The 20,410-nt window shown below is 35.4% G+C and overlaps 1 protein-coding gene across 4 annotated transcripts in view; it reads left to right on the top strand.

Moving 5' to 3' along the window:
- The first annotated feature begins 746 nt into the window (after positions 1–746).
- LOC142342551 (uncharacterized) overlaps positions 747–20,410 on the top strand; it is a 133,707-nt gene continuing 114,043 nt past the window's right edge. For all 4 annotated transcript variants that reach the window (XM_075393919.1, XM_075393918.1, XM_075393917.1 and 1 more), the window contains exons 1-4: positions 747–896; positions 5,674–5,771; positions 18,794–19,058; positions 19,991–20,157. In XM_075393919.1, the coding sequence (XP_075250034.1) occupies positions 751–896; positions 5,674–5,771; positions 18,794–19,058; positions 19,991–20,157 (676 nt within the window). In that variant the 5' untranslated portion in view covers positions 747–750. The remainder of the gene's footprint in view (positions 897–5,673; positions 5,772–18,793; positions 19,059–19,990; positions 20,158–20,410) is intronic.

Below are 20,410 nucleotides of genomic sequence, written 5' to 3'. Positions count from 1 at the left end.
TTTTGCCAAATGATCTCGACGCATTTTCAACTTGAGCCATCACTGATCCTAGAACACGGTGACATTCGATTACCTCGACATCCGTTATAGATGCTCTTATTCTAACTTCTATGGGAAGGGGAAAAATACGGAACCATTCCAAAGTTTGAAAAGCCGCTATCGGCCTCTCGACGGCTATTATTTAGGACTCTTCTTTTTGACTTAAAGAGGAGTTTTATGTTCTGTGTAATTTTTCTAACTGAAGTTAATTTTTATGTTTTGAATGTTTTCTTCATTTCGATTATTTTCTGCAGTTTTTGAGCGTTGACTTGTTTTCGAGCGTTGTTTTCTGTTTTCGGACGTTGACGTCTGTTTTCCAACATGGAACTTAACCTACTGTCTCAGTTGCTAACATATAGTAATTAGGAGCTGCTGTGAAATTTCAGGGTGAGAGAGGTCTTCTCGTCCCCGGCGCACCACCCCCCCCCCCCCCCTCACTCTAGTTTACTACCCTACTACTCTAGTTTATTTATGTTTCTTGTTCTTGTTTTTTTCTTTTTTTATTCAGATAAGTTTAGTTGAGTGTGTGTTTATATTGAGCGGTTCTTCAGTATATTTTGTATGAAAGAAAAACGAACCTTGCTGTGGAATCTTGCGAGAGTCTTCAAGATGGCGGTTTTGTTAGTGCTAGCAAGAAATTCGAAGCAGCTTGACAAGAGTATAATAGGGCGAAGATGCATTTTTAAATTGAGTTTTTTTTCAGTTGAAGCTATGCATTCAAATCGCAATCACCCAGTGAGTCGAAAAAGTGTCAGTTTCCTGATTTCACCGACCCGCGATGATACTGTCGATGGAACTAAAGTTGAAAGGCAGAATCATTTGGAAATGGAGAATAGACGACAACAGAAACAACAAGAGTTAGTGAAGCAATATCTCACGTCAATAACCGCTTTTAAAATTTATTACAAACTAACTGATTAGAATATCTTGTCCTATTCCATGTAACATTTTTTCCCTATCCTGTGAACTGAATTTGATTTTCCGTCAAACCTTTAAGCAAATTGGTGCATGTTTTAGCTCTCAAACGCGCACTGATTCGATCAAATTTTGAATTTGAATAATTTCGACCAAATTATGCATGCAGTTAAGCAATTTTCCTAGCAGTTTTCCCACTTCTGTCTAATTTTTTGGGTTACAGATAGACGTTTTCAGCGAAGTTTGAGAACTTGATTATATGGCTTTTTTTGAGTGCACGTCAATGTGATGTGCTTTAAGAGTAAAATTTAATTAGAGCTGTCAGTTTTTGTCCTTTTAGTGTTAAATTGTGTACTTTTAACAGCTTAATTTTAAAACATTTTTGTAAGGGAGGGCACTGTTAGTGAATTGCTAGTCTCGAATTTTTCGATTACGAGGTAAATAGCCACTTTTCTGTATGTTAAATGCATTAATGCGATTGTGGCCATTTTGTCTCAAATGTTTCTGCAATTTGTCAGTTTTGTCAGTTGAAATCGGTTCTATAAATTGAAATAGGGTTTGAACTAAAGCGCGTTGGTTCTATTTTTGCGTATCTTGCCGTTTACTCTGACCAAAAAAGATTGCTGAATGAATTTGGTGTATGGAATTGGCAAAAGCAGCTTTTTTATCTTAACATATTTTTCAACTTTTTTATGATTTGTCAAATTTTTTATGTTCTACTTAATATAATTTGCACTTCTGGTTTTATAATGGTTTTCCTTTGTTGCAGGTAGTTGTTTTGGTTTGTCATGATTAAATTAGGGAATATTAAGTGCTCCCGCCTATTTGCTCTGAGGAGCTTCGAATAGTTTAATATCAAGCTTTGCCATTGCTCTATTTTTTTGAAAATCGTTCTTTTCCTTCTCTTTTTTCCATTTGTGTACAATTTATACTATACATTTAAATTAAGTTTTTGAAAATTTTTCCTTAGTGGACAATTCTGCGTGTCAACATTTTCTTTTTAAAGAGATTTTTTATTGATAATGTCAAAACAGGAATGAAGTAATGCTACTAATGCATTTTTGTCTTCTCTAGGTTTGTAGCTTGTTTTGCTAGCTTTACTCCCCTCTAAGAACCTTTAATGGGCGGATGCTAATTGGAAAAATAGATATATCGGTCTGGGTCTAAGTCGATAAATCAGTTAGCGATCAAAATGTAAGATACTTAATCTTCATTTTAATTTAGTCCTCATCAACAGGCCCATTGAATTTCTTTTGGCAATGCTATTAAGCCGTTTATTTTCCCTTTAAGCTGCAGGAATGAATTTTTGCGAGAAGTCAATCAAAATAAAACGTACTCTTTGATCATTTTTCTCTTAAATACAGTTCTTTTTTTACCTTTCATGGGTCCATCGTTCTTAAATCTTTTGTTAAAAATTGTACTGTCTTTGTCTCGTAAATCTGTTTTATTTTGTTATATGAGCATATTAGTATCATAATAACAATAGGCATATTAGTAGTAGTGTGTGACTGCCTATCCACAACTTGCTTGTGGTGCGGCGACCTTTCTGCATCTACGCCGTGGTGAATGACATGCGGTCCCCGGGATAGGGGACCAGGAGGGGCATCGTTAACCGGGAAAGGGACAAGGAAGGCGGATTACTCTGTGCAGTGCGGTCGTGTAGGACTGATGGAATTAAGTCCAGCCATTTGGCTACCTCTACTGGTCCTTCCCACAGGTCGATCAATTTCAGGTCCGTGCTATTCTTACTGAAATTGAAAATGTGGTTTACGTCATGTGGTGCTACATCACATTTGGGTCAGCGGTTCGCAACATTGTTACAGATACTACTCAAGTAAGAGTTTAGCAGGGGACAGTATCCAGTTCTCAGTTGCGTTAGTCTGATACGTGCAACTCGTGGCAACGTTTGTTCTTCTATCTTTGGAGGAGGTGTACCCAGTTGGTTGCTGTCTTTGTTCAGCTGAGTAGGGACTGCGTGCCGGTGGATATTTTTGAGCGCATTTTTGTATTCTTTGCGATTTCATTGCTCTCTATCGTTTGTGTGTTGCTTCACGCGGTCCCTATAAGTATCATTTAGTGTCGGCCTCATGCGACGAAGACTGGGTGAAGAGGTTGTTTCATGATCACTACAGTGGCTCTGGTAACTGCCAGCTAGGATTTGCTCTGCTAATATTTCCGTGTGAGCTTTGACAAGCAGAATTTCACCCTCATTGTGTAAGTTCTTGAAACAGAATTGTGTCCTTAATGATAAAAGCCACCCCTCCACCTTGCCTCTTTGTTTGCGCCTATTTGCTTGGATTATGCAGTAGCCAGGTGGGCTTTTGAGGGTGGATTTTTCATTGAGGTTGGTGTCCTGGATGCCAGCTATGTTCTAAATGGTCGACTCCATTGACGACTCTGGTTACCATTTAATGTTTCAATTTATCCAAGACGTACATCGCTCGGCAGCATAGGTTTTTTGTTTGGGTCACTTCATTTCTATCTGAGCGTTTTAGGTTAAAAGCATGGATAATTTTATTCAAATGTTAATTACTTGATTGAAAAATGAGTTCTAAGCGGTCGCCTACAAACTCTACAAACCCCTAGTAGTCCCCTACATGCTCTACAAACTTTATTTATGTTCAGAAAACAACTCAAATTGAAGTTCCGAGGAATTCTTTTTACTTACAGAACTATTCTTAAAGAGGGCGATGTTTCTCAAAATAACACGTACTCTTTGATCATTTTTCTTTTAAATAGTTTTTTTTAATGTTTATGGGTCCACCGTTCTTAAATCTTTTGTTAAAAATTGTACTGTCTTTGTCTGTCAGGCTTTTATGTATAAAACTTATCTGTTTATTGGGTTTTTAATGAATTGTTTCCGTGTAATGTATAAAATCCATGCAAAACTTTTTCCCGTTACTTGATTGGTTTTTGTTCATCATTTTTTTGGTTCTTTGTCCTCTCTTCATTTAGTGGCTTTGATCATTGTCTTCTAAGCCAAAAAAAACAGTGCTTTAGATTTAATGTTTAATGAGTAAATCTGTTTTTTTTGTTATATGAGACCATAACTTGAGGCATTTCGAGGCAGTGAAGATAATTCGGTTTGCTTCCGAATTGTTCTGGTTATTTTTTTTTTAAATTGTTGTTGTTGTTGTAGCTTTCGCACAGAGCTGCAATTCGTAGGTAATTTTGGCGGGCTACAGACGCTTATTGCCGTTTTTAACTGGTACCCTAGATTGCATTTGTATCATAACAATAGACATATTAGTAGTAGTGTGTGACTGCCTATCCACAACTTGCTTGTGGTGCGGCGACCTTTCTGCATCTACGCCGTGGTGATTGACATGCGGTCCCCTGGATAGGGGACCAGGAGGGGCATCGTCAACCGGGAAAGGGGCAAGGAAGGCGGATTATTCTGTGCAGTGCGGTCTTGTAGGACTGATGGAATTAAGTCCAGCCATTTGGCTACCTCTACTGGTCTTTCCCACAGGTCAATTGATTTCAGGTCCTTGGTATACTTACTGAAGTTGAAAATGTGGTTTACTTCATGTGGTGCTACATCACATTTGGGTCAGCGGTTAGCAACATTGTTACAGATCCTACTCAAGTAAGAGTTTAGCAGGGGACAGTATCCAGTTCTCAGTTGCGTTAGTCTGATACGTGCAACTCGTGGCAACGTTTGTTCTTCTGCTATCTTTGGAGGAGGTGTACTATCTTTGGAGGAGGCTATCTTTGGAGGAGGGGGTGAAGAGTTTGTTTCATTATCAACACGCTGGCTCTGATAACTGCTAGCTAGGAATTGCTCTGCTAACATTTCCGTGTGAGCTTTGACAGGCAGCATTTCACCCTCATTGTTTAAGTTCTTGAAACAGAATTGTGTCCTTAATGATAAAAGCTACCCCTCCACTTTTGCCTCTTTCTTTGGGCCTATTTTCTTGGATTATGCAGTAGCCAGGTGGGCTTTTGAGGGTGGATTTATCATTGAGGTTGGTGTCCTGGATGACAGCTATCTGGATGACAACGTTTTAGGCTAAAAGCTTGGATAATTTTAATCATACGTGACTTTCTTGATTAAAAAATGAGTTCCAGGCGGTCCCCTACAAACTCTACAAACCCCTCGTAGTCCCCTGCATACTCTTCAAACTTTTTTTATGTTTAGAAAACAACTCAAATTGAAGTTCCGTGGTGTGCTTTTTACTTACAGACCTATTCTTTAAGAGGGCTATGTTTCTCGTTCTCGAAGGAACCGAATGAAGTTTATCGAATCGCCTGTCACACTCCAACTGTGAATATGATGAAACGGGTTGGACTTCCGCGTGCTCTTTTTCCTTTGTTAATTGTCTTTTTTATAACAGGTGTCAACGTTCTATATCGTGTCGGTTATTTACCATTCTGTCGACTATGGTTTTTCTCGTTGTTGTATACGGTTTTTTTCATTCCCTGTGCGCGCTAGGTTTATTCCCATTTCTTCGAAATGTGAGAACAATTAACGTAACTTGAGCCTGATTAACAAAATTACTGCTATAAACAATGAATTAATCGATTCCTCAAGGCAGTTTTCGACAAATAGAGAGCTATTGTTAGGAAAGCTAATGCTTAGACCGTAACGGGTAAAAAGAGAATGAACTAATTGTTGCAATTAAGATAACTATTATGAATGTGGTCTCAATGATAGATGGATTGGTTGGTGAGGACAGGTTCTAAATTTTCAAGTGTTCTTAATTTTCTTCGTTTCAGCTCTTTTCGTCACTCAACCTCTCCCACCATATTGTGCAATGGGTATTCTCGTCCACTTGAAACAGCTGTCATAACTGATGAAGAAAATGAATACATAGGTGAGAGTACGATATAAATAAAAACAAAACTCAATTTCAACTAAATTTAGTTTTAACGAAAAAAATGACTGATTTGAAACTTGTCTTGTGAATTGTAATTTCTCTCAAACCTTGAATGAAGTGTAATTGTAATTGTCTTGTAAATTGTAATGTGAATTGTCGTGTGAATTAATTGTGTAATTGCTCTCAAACCTTGAAAGAATTTTTTTAAGTTATAGTTTTTTATGACTGATGTGATCCAATATTTTGTAAAATTTTGTAAAATGGTAAAATAGAATTTAGGTTTGGTGACTGCCTGTTGTAGCTAAAATCAAGCTCTGAGAAACGTTCATATATTCATTTTTTCTGACTAGATTTTGTCAGTTTTGAAGTTTGGGAGTAATTATTCCGATTTCAATTGTTTATTTGATATTTGATTGAATGTGATTGTGATTGTTAAACGAATGTTAGCATTGCTTTGTGTTTTGTTTTCAGTTGATTGAAATTGATATTTGGGAATATTATTTTATTTTTTGAGGTGAGGTTTGTGCGGGGGGGGGGGGCACGTTAGGCACCGCGACCCCACTCCTGATACACAGGATGTGCCACTACATAGTAAACAAACGAGAAAGCGCCGATAATAATCTGTGAAAAGAAAACTCAATGCATTAAAGTTTTCATGACTCCTACTTGAGGCCGACAACAAAGTGACCGGAGTCACCAAGCACCAGGTTGATTGGAATAACCTTGATCAATTTTTTATAAACGGTACAATTATAATTTGGGAATAATGTGTTCAGACAACTTAAAGTCAAAAGCCTTATTGTAAAAAATGTATTAGTTCGAGAGGTCAAGTTTGTTGAAATGTCAGTTCGTATTTGTGGAAAAAAATATTAACGATTAAATTGCATCGACTTATTTTTTTTTTGCTCGAAATGTAAAAAGATTGGGCAAACCAAACAAAACAACGCGATTCCTTGTAAAATTTACAACACCTGTAAAATTCCTGTAATTTTATTTTCTTTCCAAAAATCATCAGTTTTCCAGCATCTAGCGAAACATATATATTTCAGAATTTGGTGTAAAGATCCAAAATGTGATGTAGACGAGAACAGAAAAAAATAAAATCAGATGCTCATTGTTCTATGTTAGCTGAAATTTAAAAATTTTGTATTAGAAACTGAGTATTGCTCGGCCTTCCCTTCTTTATAGTTTCAACAGAATTTGTTTATCTTCTTAACTTCAATTTTATTGCACCTATTCGAAAACTTTCAATAAATGACCTTTTCTTTTTTTATAATAATAAATACTTTTCCCTGTAGTCAGCAAGATTACTCTGATAACATTCATTTACAAATACATCAACAAAACTACAGCGAGATCACTCTTAGGCAAATCACCCGTTCTCAGTGTATCAGGAAAGAAGATACAGGGATCGATTTTCGGGACATTCGCCTTCAGTCATCTCATGAAAGTAAAAAAAATCCTCTAACCAAAACGACAGCTGATTAAAGGTCAGCGCGAGCGCTTGATTAGAAAATTGCAATGTCAGCTAACGAAATTTTCCAGTTTTCTCGCCGCGAAGAAGAATGACAAATTCACTGCTCAAGTTCGTCTTGAAAGAAATGAAGAAAAGAGTTTGTCTCGAAAAGCAGACTCCCCTAAAAGTATATTATCTGAATTTCTCCCGTCCTTTTCTGGTGGAAATTTGTTTTCTAATTTGCGGGAAGAATTGGAAGAAATACCCCGAAATTCGTTAAGGTGCTAACTATAAAATTTTTGTGTTAAATTCCAGTGCTTCCTGATTTTTTGCTTTTCACGTTGTTTTTTTTTGTTTATTTGAAAAACTGACAGACTTTACGAACTATATTTTCAAATGGTTTTTTTTGTGCTCAGTCAATTTTGACCGATCGATATATTCATCGTAGATAGTTATGAGTGGTATCATTAAAAAGCCCTTCCACCGTAGAATATGAAACAAAAGATTTTTCTGAATTTCTTTTTGTAGAGTGAGTTATCGATTTTTAAATTTTCATGAATATTAGACCGATTTGCGTTATTTTCAGGAATTTTTGCCTTAAATTTCGTTAATTTTGTTAAAATATGTTAAAATTGTCACGAATAGTGTTTTTGATTTTATTTGCAAAGACAAAAAAGTTTTGTTGACTACCTTGATTCAATTTTTTTGGCATCATTTTTGTCTAAATATTTCAAAATTCAGCCTTTTTACATCAAAAATAGCACGAAATAAGGTTATTATGTCAATTTTGATTAAATTTGCCGGAAGTACCCACCCAAAAACCACTATAACAATCTTTGGAAACTCCAAAGGGGGCTAGTCCTACTTTCACTTCCATTGAGAATTCTCTGTAATTAAAATTTTGCCGTTTTTTTTTGCTAACTTTTCTCGATGATTATAAAAAACACAGCATTTATGTTGATCTTTTAGCTAACAAATTACCTAGATCGATAACATTCTAAACAATTGAGTGTTGCCAATCCGATGTTTTTAAAGAATTCGTTATTACTTTACTGGCTTTGTTACAAGTTTTTCGCAAAAAAAATTAAATAATTTTTTGTCTTATTTGACGTTCTTTTGTAGACGTAAGACATATTCTGAATAATAACAGGGCTCAAGGGCTTCCTTTGTACGAATAAACGAACCTATTTAATTTCTCACTTCGTAGCTTATGGTTTTCATGACTTTGAAAATAATTTTGCCCTTTTTCTTTTTTGTCTACTTGTTACGTTATCTAATTAATGTGAGGTTACATACCACATTAATGTCCTCCTATAGAGGCATAGGTAACTTTGTTATTGAGTTTTTAAATGGACACAAGGTTTTGGATGTACTTAATGTTTGTTGTTGTTGTTTTTGTTGTTTGTTTTTGCTGTTGGTCTTGACTCGCTTTCTTAATGATGGCAGATCTCATCAATCTAAAGCGGCATTTTTTACTCCACTGAGTTGTTTGCTTTGGAGGCGATCTTTTTATTCATTCGCCGATTTTTTTCGGAAATTACTTGAGTTTTTGGGGATTTTCTAAGTGTTCCTCATTTGGTAGACAATTATGCCAAAATTGTGGATCAGCGGGGTCATCCACAATTACAGTGTCAATTACGGTGTCAACTTTTAGTACTTAATGAGTTAATACTTTATGTAACCGAATTGCGAAGGTCTAGAAAAAGAAGGAAAGTAATTTTATAAACATTATTCTTCAATTAGGATAGTTCCGTTCTGAAAGTAATAAAATCTTAGGATAACTCTGTTCATTATATTTTTAATGAATCCAACAGACAAAATTTGAAAAGTTGCTCATATATCTTTAAACAATTTCAGATCACATGTAATGTAAATACTTTTTAACAACAACGAGAGTACTGGCTTCTTGGAAGTTTTAAAATTTTTGTATAAAATACTTTTGAATTAACTATACGAACAAAAATTCACTTTCCTGAAAGTTGTGTTCTTGTAATTAAACAATGCATGAAAACAAGTTCAGTTTTCCCTTCAATCGATCCTTCAATCTTTCAATTGATAGATTAAAATTGAAATCTCGATTAGAATGCAGAACATTAACAAACTTACAGGAAATTTTTTTACTGAGTTGTCATAATTTGCCTGCTTTACAAAAGCTTTCATGGTAGAAAATTTTGAATTATTTCAAGTTTTGAAACACTTAGATACTAACCACCAGCTCCAATTAGATTAGTCTTTTTGAAATCACAGGCCAACGTGCCAAATCAAGAAAGAGATTGAAGGCTTCTGATATTGATACATTTTTGCAAAATGTTGTTTGTGTTGTTTTTACAAAATGGTTCACCAGCTTTCTTTTATGTTTACAATAATGGCTCATTCCGAATTCAGCTTTTCGTAAGATCAAATAAAAGAAGGGCAAGTGTCCAGAATAAGAAAACTTTAGTTCTAAGTTTTTTTTGAAAAAAGTTTTATAAAACTTCTCTAGCATCCATTGATGACACCGACGAAAATGGTCATGTTGCTTTTGTAAAATTAGAATGTTAAATATTCTTATGAATCTTAAGCTCGCCATTTTCATGGAAGCTTCTGTTCTTGAAATTAAGTGACGCAAAGAACGTCACATACTTTCAGATTCGCTGTGTCACACATTTTTTTTGGTGATATTGAGAATTTGAAACGGGATAACTTGACATTTGTTGTGCTCTTTCGAATTCAGGATTCAAATAAAGCTTTAGTGCGTGCAGAAAAATTATTGGGCTGATGTCACAAACTTGGATGATCTTCAGTACTATATTTTTTTCACGTCCAGATGAAAACAAGATCACCGAAAATAAGATGAAAACAAGATCACCGAAAATAAGATGAAAACTGAAAAAAAAATAAAAATGAGAAAAATGAGAAAAATAAATTTAAAAAAATAAAAACTCTTTTTTTCTTAGTTGTTTCCAAAGGCTCCAAATTCAATTACAAAGTTCAAAGATACAAATTTGGTCCGGCAAAATAGTCTAAAACTGCAATGAACATAAAAATGCTGAAGCATGGTCACGAATAGGTTTACCGATGTATGAATAAAACTAATAGGAAAAGAAAAAAGAAAAGCGGAAACAGTCAGTCAAAAATTTAAATGATTGAGGTAGCACTTATTGACTACAGAGAGATCCAGGTGAAACGAAATAAATCATAAGCAATTAACGGCTTTTTACCGGACAGAGTCGCGGAAATTTGAAAGTCCACGAAAAGAGAAGCATAGTTTATGATTGAAAACACTAACGGAAATATGAGAAAAATTCTAATTAAAATCATTTATATCCGTTATTGTCCGCTCACAACAACGCTGCCTGTGTTTCGCAGTGTATTTCAAAACCGACAATTATATCAGCCCAGAGCCTTGAGACAAAGCCAACAAGAATCTTCAGAATAAACGCTTTCTTAATATAACGACAACTTAGCAATCATGATTTAATTCTAATTTTAATCGGTAATGTTTCCCTTTCAGGTTCCCCCTAGTTCACTAAGAGGCCATTAGAAGCAAAAACAAACAAAAAAACAAAAATGAAAAAGAATAAACAAGAAAACGTTGGAAAGTATTATTACAAACCATGAAATATGTTTTTTAAGGAAACAAGTAGAAGCAAAATAGTCACATTTGTCTTCAGAGTTTTTAACCTTAGTAAAAACTCTTAACCATGTTTTTTTAACAGAGCCAGAAGATATTATGTGACATTCTTAGGAAGAAAGAGGTATTAAAAATCATAGTGTTGCCATTTTAAGAGAGTTCTATCCAAATTGATCAACAATGAATCATAATTGATCAATAATGAATCATTATCGAGCAATATTAAATCATTGAATATTCAATAATTTTATAGTTAATGAATTTCGAAAAGTTGTTTTATATGAAAAATATGCTGCAAAAGTTATCTAACATCAACAAGAGTAAGTTCAAGCAATGAGAACTAGTTGAGCTTATACAGTATTAGATAAGGGCTTACAATGAATCTTAAGTCACTATATGGCAAACGAAAGGCTGGCTGATTTCAACAATTTGACAAATATTTTTTGTATTACTTTTTCCTTTCCTCATTGCAACTTTCGTGGAAATGGCGTAACATCATTTTTCGTGGAATGTGTTGGAACAATCTGCGCATCGCACAGACTCCGTACGAGTTGTCTTGTTTACGTATGTATGTACAACATGTGAATTGGAGACGAATTCGAATTTGATTACGAACTATCAAGGTGAAGATATTATCAATCTAATTTTTCTACAATTGCACTAAACATGAAAACGCAGAAATTTGCTGAAAAGTTAAATTTACAAATGTTAAGAGTAAAACGAATAGGAAAAGAGGAAGAGGAAACGGTAAGGTGAAACTGTGATCCTTTTGAGATGACAAACGAGACGACCATACGAGAACAAAATAAATTATAAGAAATTATCGGTTTCCTACCGAAACGGGTTGTGCTGGATACTATGTAAAAAATAGCACGTTAGAATATCGGGCGGAAAAAGGTTATATGCCCACTACTATGTGGACCAAAATTTCAACAGATCCAACTTTTGCCCTAACGTGACTAAATGAAGTTACCACACCAAATATACCATTTGTTATTTAACTCAAACCCAATCCTAATACCATAAGCACGCTTCATAGTTGGAGAAATTTTCATGGATATAGTTTTATATATCTCCCCTGTTTGCCGTAATTTTGTGGAATTCAACCCAACAGTCATGCATGTCTCATGCTATTAACAGCCCGGGCGCTTTAGTTCGTGTCAAGTTAGAGTATTCAAGTCTGTTTTTCCGGGTATTTGCTTGACGCTTGTTTACCTTTGTCTCCCAAGTTTTGTAGAATGGCTCTAGCCAAGGTTGTTTGAGGACAAAATTGAATGCTAAATTTGTATAAAATATACTTCAACTGAATAAAGTTTGGATCTATTTGCTAGATTTGCGTCGCGATTTTTTATTTCTTTTGTGAAAGAGTAGAAAAACGAAAGAGAACATGCATTGAATGCAGTTTTCATGACACTGAATTCGTCTAGAATCTTTGAAATCCATTTCAGCCTTTCTGAAATATGAGAGTTTTAACTCCAAAAGAGCTTTATTAATAACCAAAGCCGCCTTTTTATGGTTCTGGTGAAATCAGCATGCGAGGTACCGGAAATTTTGCGATCCGCGAACTATAGTGCAAATTGGTTCCGGCATGGATTTACTAAAATCGTGTGAGTTTCTGAAAGGAATTTGTTCACGGCTCAATTTTCTGGGCTATCTGAATTGGGTTTTGAATTAAACCTGCTTTATAATACCCCCAACTTTGCTAGCTACAATACGTTATACATGTCTTCAATGCTAGTTTTCAAGTTTTGCAAATATTAAGAATGAGTATCTAAATTTGGGACTATCGAAGGGGAATTTGTTCATGCAGAAGTTGGGTTTTGGATTAATGTGGGCAAAATTTTGGGGAGATACAAACGTGTTTGCGCCCTATGCAAAAATAATTCTTTACCTACCGTTGCCTAAATTGTAGGTTTTAAAATGGTTCCAGTGCAGACCTATGATACAGCTGGGAATATGTAAGTAGCGGTTCAAAAAGCCGAATAATAAATCGGTCGAAAATTAATGGAGTCAAAAATTGAGAGAAACTGAAGTAGTCAAACCAGAAAAATGAATATTACGTTCAGGTTAAAAGTCAAGTTGGTTAGACTTATTTTAATCTATTAGATGCTTAGTTCTTGTCGAATAAATTACTAAAATTTGAAATCTGTTCCCTGTGAGTGCCTATAATTTCAAACTTTTCTAATAAAGAACAGTTTTAAAAGTTTTTATTTATGGTCTTCGACGTGACAGGTTTTCGGTTCTTTGATCAATTCGATTGAAGAACCTTAGCGGAGTTTATTGCAAATTAAGCCATGTAAAAACACAAAATTGCTTGCTTTTGAAATACCCGTGTGTGTTTGGTTGGCTGAGTGGCCGGGTAAAATGTCGAAATAGAGTTTTGGGTTTTCGAAAGGGGGAAATTTCGTTGTTTTAACTGTTTGAATCAGAAAATGTTCCGTAATTCTTATGAATTGGTTTTACTTTCTTCAAACGGTTTAAGTGTAGAGAAATATCAGTCTGAACTTTCTGTACTGCTAAAGTTGGGCTAAAGTTACCCATTCATAGCCTGGAAGGAATTCTTACAAAGGCCGTGTCGGTACTTGCGTTTTATTTTATTTGGCCTGGCCTGCAATTACTTAGATATAACTTGTTGGTTATCTACCTGTAGTTAAAACTAGGTTATCATATTATCTGGTTTACTTGTGGCCATTACAAATTTGGTTTCATCGGAGACGAGTGCCGGACGAAGACTGGCTGAGTAAGTGGGTGATCTGAGGTAGGTAAAATTTGCCCCCCTTTTGTTATTCACTTGTTCCGGAACGTATTTATATCTTATATATTACCATAACTGAAGTTCATCGTCTTTAATATATGAATATTGTCACTTAGACATGAATCGATTGGTTTAAGCCCATCGATTAATCCTCGCTTTTGAGGGTTTTAATGAGATATTAGACCTTATCTTGCAAGATCTTGCTTTTATAAGATAAAACGATAGTTTCTAAGATCATGCGAGCTAGCCTATTTGACTGACTAAAAATGATCTTCTCATGAACTTCCTCATATGTACATCAAAGTTATTCAATTATCAAAATTAACTGTTTTTTTTTGTAGGAGCACTTTAATTAGCTTTTCGTAGGTGCCCCATTTTGTCGCCCCTGTTCGTTTATTCTTTCATTAAAATCAGTCCAATTAACAATGAAAATTAGGAAAAGGTATGATTTGTGTTAAGATTTTTGCTGTTCACACATGGAATACGGGATACACGGGGGTTTGAGTTAAAAATTTTTTGGGGTTGAATGGTATAGGCGGTTGAATGCTTTATTTCAAGAAAGTTTTTCTATATTGTATTTCTCTCTGACAATGAAATAAATTAAGCAAAAAATGAAGACAAATTGGAGCCCTAATTACTGGGCACTGGTTCCTAGAAATTTGTTAGATGAATTTGTAAATTAAGTGCATTCGGCTCTGACGTCGATCGTAAGGACAGGTGCAAAAGTTCAACACGGCTGTTTCTGTGTTTTTCAAGTTAATTTTTCAAGTTCTATTCAACAAAAGGATCTCAAAGCAAACACGCATCGTTTTAAATTTGAATAACGGCTTCGTCTAATTTTTCTTCGTTGGTTGTCCTTTTAAATTTTTGGATATCATTTGGTGTTCTTCGAAACTTAATTTGCCCTTGACTGATTGGTTTTAGTTATTGTCTTGATAATTCAAGATCTGGTCTTGATATTGTCTTGATAATTCAAGATCAAAATATAATTCAAGATGATGGCGAACTTGTGCTGGAGTTGGAATAGTTGGAATTTGGAGAATCACCTGTTGTCTCCAGCTTAGATCCGGGTATGATTGGAGATTATTGCCCCTTGCCGACCCGAAGTTGATCAATAATATGGTCTATTCCTATCAGGTTTTTCGCACATTTGGTGAGATTCTGAGTGGTATTTTGCACAAAACCAAGAAATGTGATTAACAGTGCTTTTTTAATAGATTGAGAAACTGTGTTTTTTGGTGTTCCGAAAGGGGTGCTTGATATGGCAACTTCATTTGATCAACTTTCGTTGCGATAACAGCAGTTGCAGAAATTACTGGCGAAATAACACGTTAACGTCCAATTAACACTACAAAATCTGCTTCTGAGACCGCGATATTATCTCAATCTTTTATCACCACTGTTATATATCAAACAGTGGCGATTAAAGATTGTGACAAACTCGTACTCTAATCAAGGCAACAGAATGATAAATTCATGCAACTGTTGTAATCGCAACAAAAGTGGATTCAAAATATTACATTGTGATTGTTATTGACCTCTCGAAGTTATTCTTCAACAACTCGCTTGGCAGCTTGGTAAATTCTCGTTAGCATTAAGGTAGGCGTTCGATAGTTCAAGTGTTCTCTTGTCGATGATAACCCATCGTTTTGTATCCAGATTTACCAAGATGTCTTCAGGCATTTTTAATTTCGAAGTCGAATAAATTTAAATGGGAGAATTTATTATAGAAGAGCGCAAATGGAGATTTCCAGTTTTAGAGAGGTGTTTTATTTACACGCGGTAATTTGGCTTCCACTTTCACCAGTTTCAATTTTCGGGTAGCTCTGAGAATTTTTTAAAAGCCATTCTTCCTTTATTCAAGGTCTCGGTTTTCTCACTTAAGGTTTTTGAATTGCAATTCCTGACTTCCTGTATTTGGGGGCCTGGATAATTTACCCGTCTCTGCTGCATATCGTGTGAGTTTTTAATCTCCTTTTGTCTCAGGTTTAATTTTTTCGTTGCTTAAATCCAATTTCGAGATCAGTTGAGCAGCGTTAGGCACCCTAAAGCGCGTTCAGTCGGGATAGGAAAATAAATTGAAAAGCAAAATGGGGAAACCAAAAAGTCAGATTAATAATTACACATTAAACATAATGAAACGAATGTTTAATGTGTAATTATAATTACGGCGTTACTTCTTTTTAAATATTTTTGCACAGAAATTTGATGAAGTAGCATTGCTTTCTTTTCAACATTCTGCTTCTTAATTCAGAGAACGGTTTTGATTTTCATCTTTTCTATTTATTGACTGTTTATGTCAGTAGAAGCAATCGCTGTGATCTTTGTCAATCTGTCTTATAATTGTTAAATTTTAATTCAAACAAAAATAACTAGCCTTTGTATTTTTAAAAAATGATCGGTGCGTTTTATGTTGCTACAGTTCTATTTGATCGATTGTACAGGAAACGAAAGGTGATTGTATGTTTCCATAATATTGTCTAGGGTTGTTTGACCATCGGAATTTTTTTTCGTTTTTTTTTAAATTAGAGACAAAGATGGGCAATTTTTTTGAGTTTCTGGGCCCATCAATCCTTTTTTCGGCATTTTTTTGAGGAATTGAATGTTAAGATGTGAGATTGCTAATGCCTTTTGAAGTTAATTGAGTCAAATTTGACGTCAAGTTTTTTCACCGACCAAAAGGTATCAATTTAGAAATTTATCAAACTGCTATGCTTGTTTAGGAGGTTATGTCTTGGGTTCAATTGTGTTGTGTGTCATTATAGGCATCTAAAAAATGAAGAAAATATAATCAAAGATTTGACAGGAAATGTTGTCCCTTTTGGCTTTTGGGGAATTTTCGGATTTTTTTAATAGATAGGAGGCATCGCCACCTTAATTTGTTTTTCATTTAAACTCATTTTGTTGTACCAGCTTGAATTGATGGCGTTCAATTTCTGAAGATCATTTCGGTAAACTGGTTTTGGGGCGGTTGTCTGTAAGTTATGCGAAAACACAATTCAATTTTTATCCCCAATGTTGCGGTTTTCTCTTATCTCAATTTTTTTGACCATTAACAGAGCTTATGGTCTAGGTCCAGTTCAAACCATAAGGCGTCCAGTATAGAGGGAAGAAAGGGAGCATTATTCGGACCCTTCATGATATTGATATCAGGTATGGAACTCTCGGCGAACTTTTGTGCGAAATTTGAACCAATAGGTGAGGGGAGATTTTTGTTGTCGATGAGAGATTGAGGCTTACAAGTTTTTCATTTTTTTCTTAGTATAACTACAGTTTTAATTTTTTTTCAATTTTTTTGCAAAAATTTTACAAATAAGATAATTCTTTTCTGTAAAGTTGAGTTCCAGTTTTGATTGACAAAGAAAAATTGAGACGGTATCAAGTATTATAACTCTCTCACCTCTTGAGAACGTCAAAGCGCATAAATAAATTAGTTTAGTTAGTAGTCGATTTATGCTGAGCTGTTCGGACTCACGGCAAAACTTACATGCACTAACTGATATCTTCTAAGGTATGTTTGAACCATTCCGGGAATTTAACTCTTGTACCGTACCCTTCGTTTGAGTTGGAGACTATAATGTTTCTCAATCCTTTTTAAAGACTAGAAAGAAACTTATGGCTTCGTTCAATCTGCTCTTCGGTCATATCTTTTCTATCAATTCAAATAACGCAACGCATCAATAGTGCTGTGTTTGGAACTGAAACCTAGCTGTTTTACAGAAAAAAAATTATCGATTTTTCTAAAAGCTATATATTCGGTAGTACATACCTCGTTCAAAAATCTTAATCCAGACAATAAAAAAAATATTGGACGATGAATGCATTCTTCAAGTTCTGATCCCTCTTTGTGTAATGGAAATACTTTAGGTTTCGAAAAAATTCCTGGGAAAAGCTTATGCGGAAAAGATTTGTTTTCTAGAACAAAAGGATAGTATATTGTACTGAGTGTGCAATAGTGCTGAAAAGGCGGCAGGATCTGTCAGCTTTATTAAGTTGACAGCAGGTTCAGAAACTGAACTCATATACCCCTTTTGCGCTTCAGGTAGTTGTTTTGTATGTGTAATACCGTATTTAAATCTGATAAAAACCAATTTTTAATTGCTCTCGAAAGAAGTTTGAGGCAGTTATTGTAAATGTGTGTCTTTTTTAATGCTAAATTTCTGATTCGCCTTTATTTTTACTTCACAAAAAGAACATTTTTGAAAATTCGTTTGCTAGCTTGAGTGACTCGATTTTAGTTATAATTTTTGTCAGTGAAAAGTGGATAAACTTAATTGCCCTGGAACGATGTTTGAAGCTATTATTATAAAGGTGTTTGTCTTTTTACGACTCGAAGAGAACCAAGTTTGTTCATGACTTGTACTTTTGACTTTTGTTTTCGAACATTGATTTCTGTTTTAGAACGTTGTCTTCTGTTTTCGAACATTGGACTGTAACAACTTCTAAAACAGTTTTTATCCCAAGTACAGAACCTGCCACCTACCTACAACCCACCTATCTATCACCCTACCCCCCCCCCCCCCACCAACACCACGACCACCACCACCAATCTACCTACAACCCCCGCTCCACCTACCTATCTAGCCCCTCGCTCACATCTACCTAACCTACCCTCATCTATCTAGCCTCCCTCTCCTCAACTAGCTACCCCCTATCTACCCCCGCCCCACGTACCTCCTCCTCCCCCCCACCCACACATACCTACCCTCCTCCCATCTTTTCACCCTCCCCCACTTACATACCCTCCTCCTCTTCACCAAGCTACCCCCCCCCCTCTCCTCCTGCCTACCTCACACCAACCCACACCCTCAAACTAAAAAGTGTGTCTGCTTTTTTCAAAACACTAGTTCTCCGAGTTGTTTCTGGTATTCTACCGACTATGTTTTTTCTATTCAAATGTTTCGCTTTACCTTTTTTGCGCTTTTGTTCTAGAACATTTTTTAGTTTTCTCAAATGACATTTTCACGCTCGCCTTCTACATTTTTGAGTGATCTCAATTGCTCTCACACCAAAGTAAAATTTGTTGCTAAACTAAAAGTGATCGCAAGCTAGCCCTGATAGAAATTACGAAAAAATTGATAGTAGTTTGATACACTTCAACTCTTTGATTTCTTGTTTATAAACGAACTCCTAGTATAATTATTTTCGATATTAGTTAGTTATGCTGGGCTTGTGCAGTTTGTTTTGAGTTTTAGATTGTGCTCAAGGGTCTGCATTTCAAAACGAGAACAGACAGATACGAGATTTCAATTTTCATCAATCCAAGCAGTCAATTCCCAAATCGTCTTTGAAGCGAGGCCTCGTTTGTAATCAGGAACCGGAAAGGGATCTCGGTTCTGGAACTTGTCGCTGGTTAGGGGAAGAACCGCTCGAAAAAGTCACCAGATCCAGTTCGAATTTACTGGGTCGTTTTGATCACGAGAGTGTTACTGAGAGTACCGATTCACATTTGCATAGAAGGTTTGAATTTCTTTGAAAACTATGACATTTTGTTAATGTCGAGTATTTAAAATAGTTACCCCCTCCAAACTTTTCCCGTCTTGCGTCAAATTTTCCAAACTTCCCCTTTTCACCCTGCAAAGAAATTTGAATTTTTTAAACATAAAAACCAAAAGTATTTTGGGCAAAAAAATGATGTTCCTCTTCTTTCGCTAGGATGCGTAAACAAAAAGTGAAAATTTTACTGAAGAAAAAATTCTTTTTTCGCATCCTAGCCACGATGACCGAAAAATTGGTGTAAAATCTAATTTTTATCAACACAGAAAACTGAGAAAAGTGAGACAATCAGATAAAGAGTCGGACATTCCGACGAGAACGGGACCAACCACATTTTTGATGATTAGAATAAGAACGCTGTTCAAGCATTTTAGATTTAATTGGCGTTGCAATTGAAGATATATAATTAACATTTAAAATTTACATTTTATGTATTTTAAAGTTTCTCCTAATAATTTATTTTTTTGTGAACTCTTCTTTCGTAAAATTGATTTCTTGAACCTGAATTCATGGTCTGCTCTTAATCTTGAGCGCCTTTTCTGAGACTGCTCATTAAGGATATTTGAGACTATAATACTTTTTTCGCCAAAAAATGTATCCTTTTGAATTCAGTTTTCTGTGCACTTAAGCACGTAATCAGATGAGCATCTAAAATAAAGTTTTTTAAGCGAGCTTATAACTTGGGGTTTTAAAGTGAAAAAGGTGTGGATTACGTGAATCTGATTATTTTAGCAAGAGTCACGTTACCTTTCTTCAGACTCGAACTTGCAAGTTTAAAATCTGGCACTTTATTGAGGAAATTCTCGCATCCAAAAATTTAGCACTGCAGAGATCTGGCATTTTAAAAGTTGCTTGTTGGTGTTTCAACTCTAGCTCCTCAATCATACCAATTTTAGCCCAGACCTTCCACCGACTCCACCATCGCCTCTGTTCTCTGGATCTGTGTTCACTAGAAGTAGCCAGAGTTTGAGATATCAGAAAGACAACAGCGCACTTGTGAGTGTGAAAAAGAGCAGTGATCTTTTTGGATCGTCATCGTCTACATCATCAGGACGAGGAACAGGTTTGATAGTTTGGATTTGTTCAACAATACCTCCTTTACAGACGGTGGAGGGGGTGGAGTTCCTATTGCCCATTAGATTTTAAGCGAGCCATGTTTTGACCAATCAGAGAAGTGTATTAACCTTCCACTAATGAGCATAGTATGTTAAACGCAGCCGAATAAATTAAACAATGCTATGGCAGTTGATCGAAATAGAATATAAATCGGAAATAATTTTCTACTGGTGAGCACATATTTTTAAATATCGAACGGA

Source organism: Convolutriloba macropyga, chromosome 7 (genome assembly GCF_964194025.1).
Source record: "Convolutriloba macropyga chromosome 7, txConMacr16.3, whole genome shotgun sequence".
In the NCBI taxonomy this organism is placed as follows: domain Eukaryota; kingdom Metazoa; phylum Xenacoelomorpha; order Acoela; family Convolutidae; genus Convolutriloba; species Convolutriloba macropyga.
Note: the sequence above shows the minus strand (reverse complement) of the source record. Positions and strands in the feature narration are given on the sequence as shown.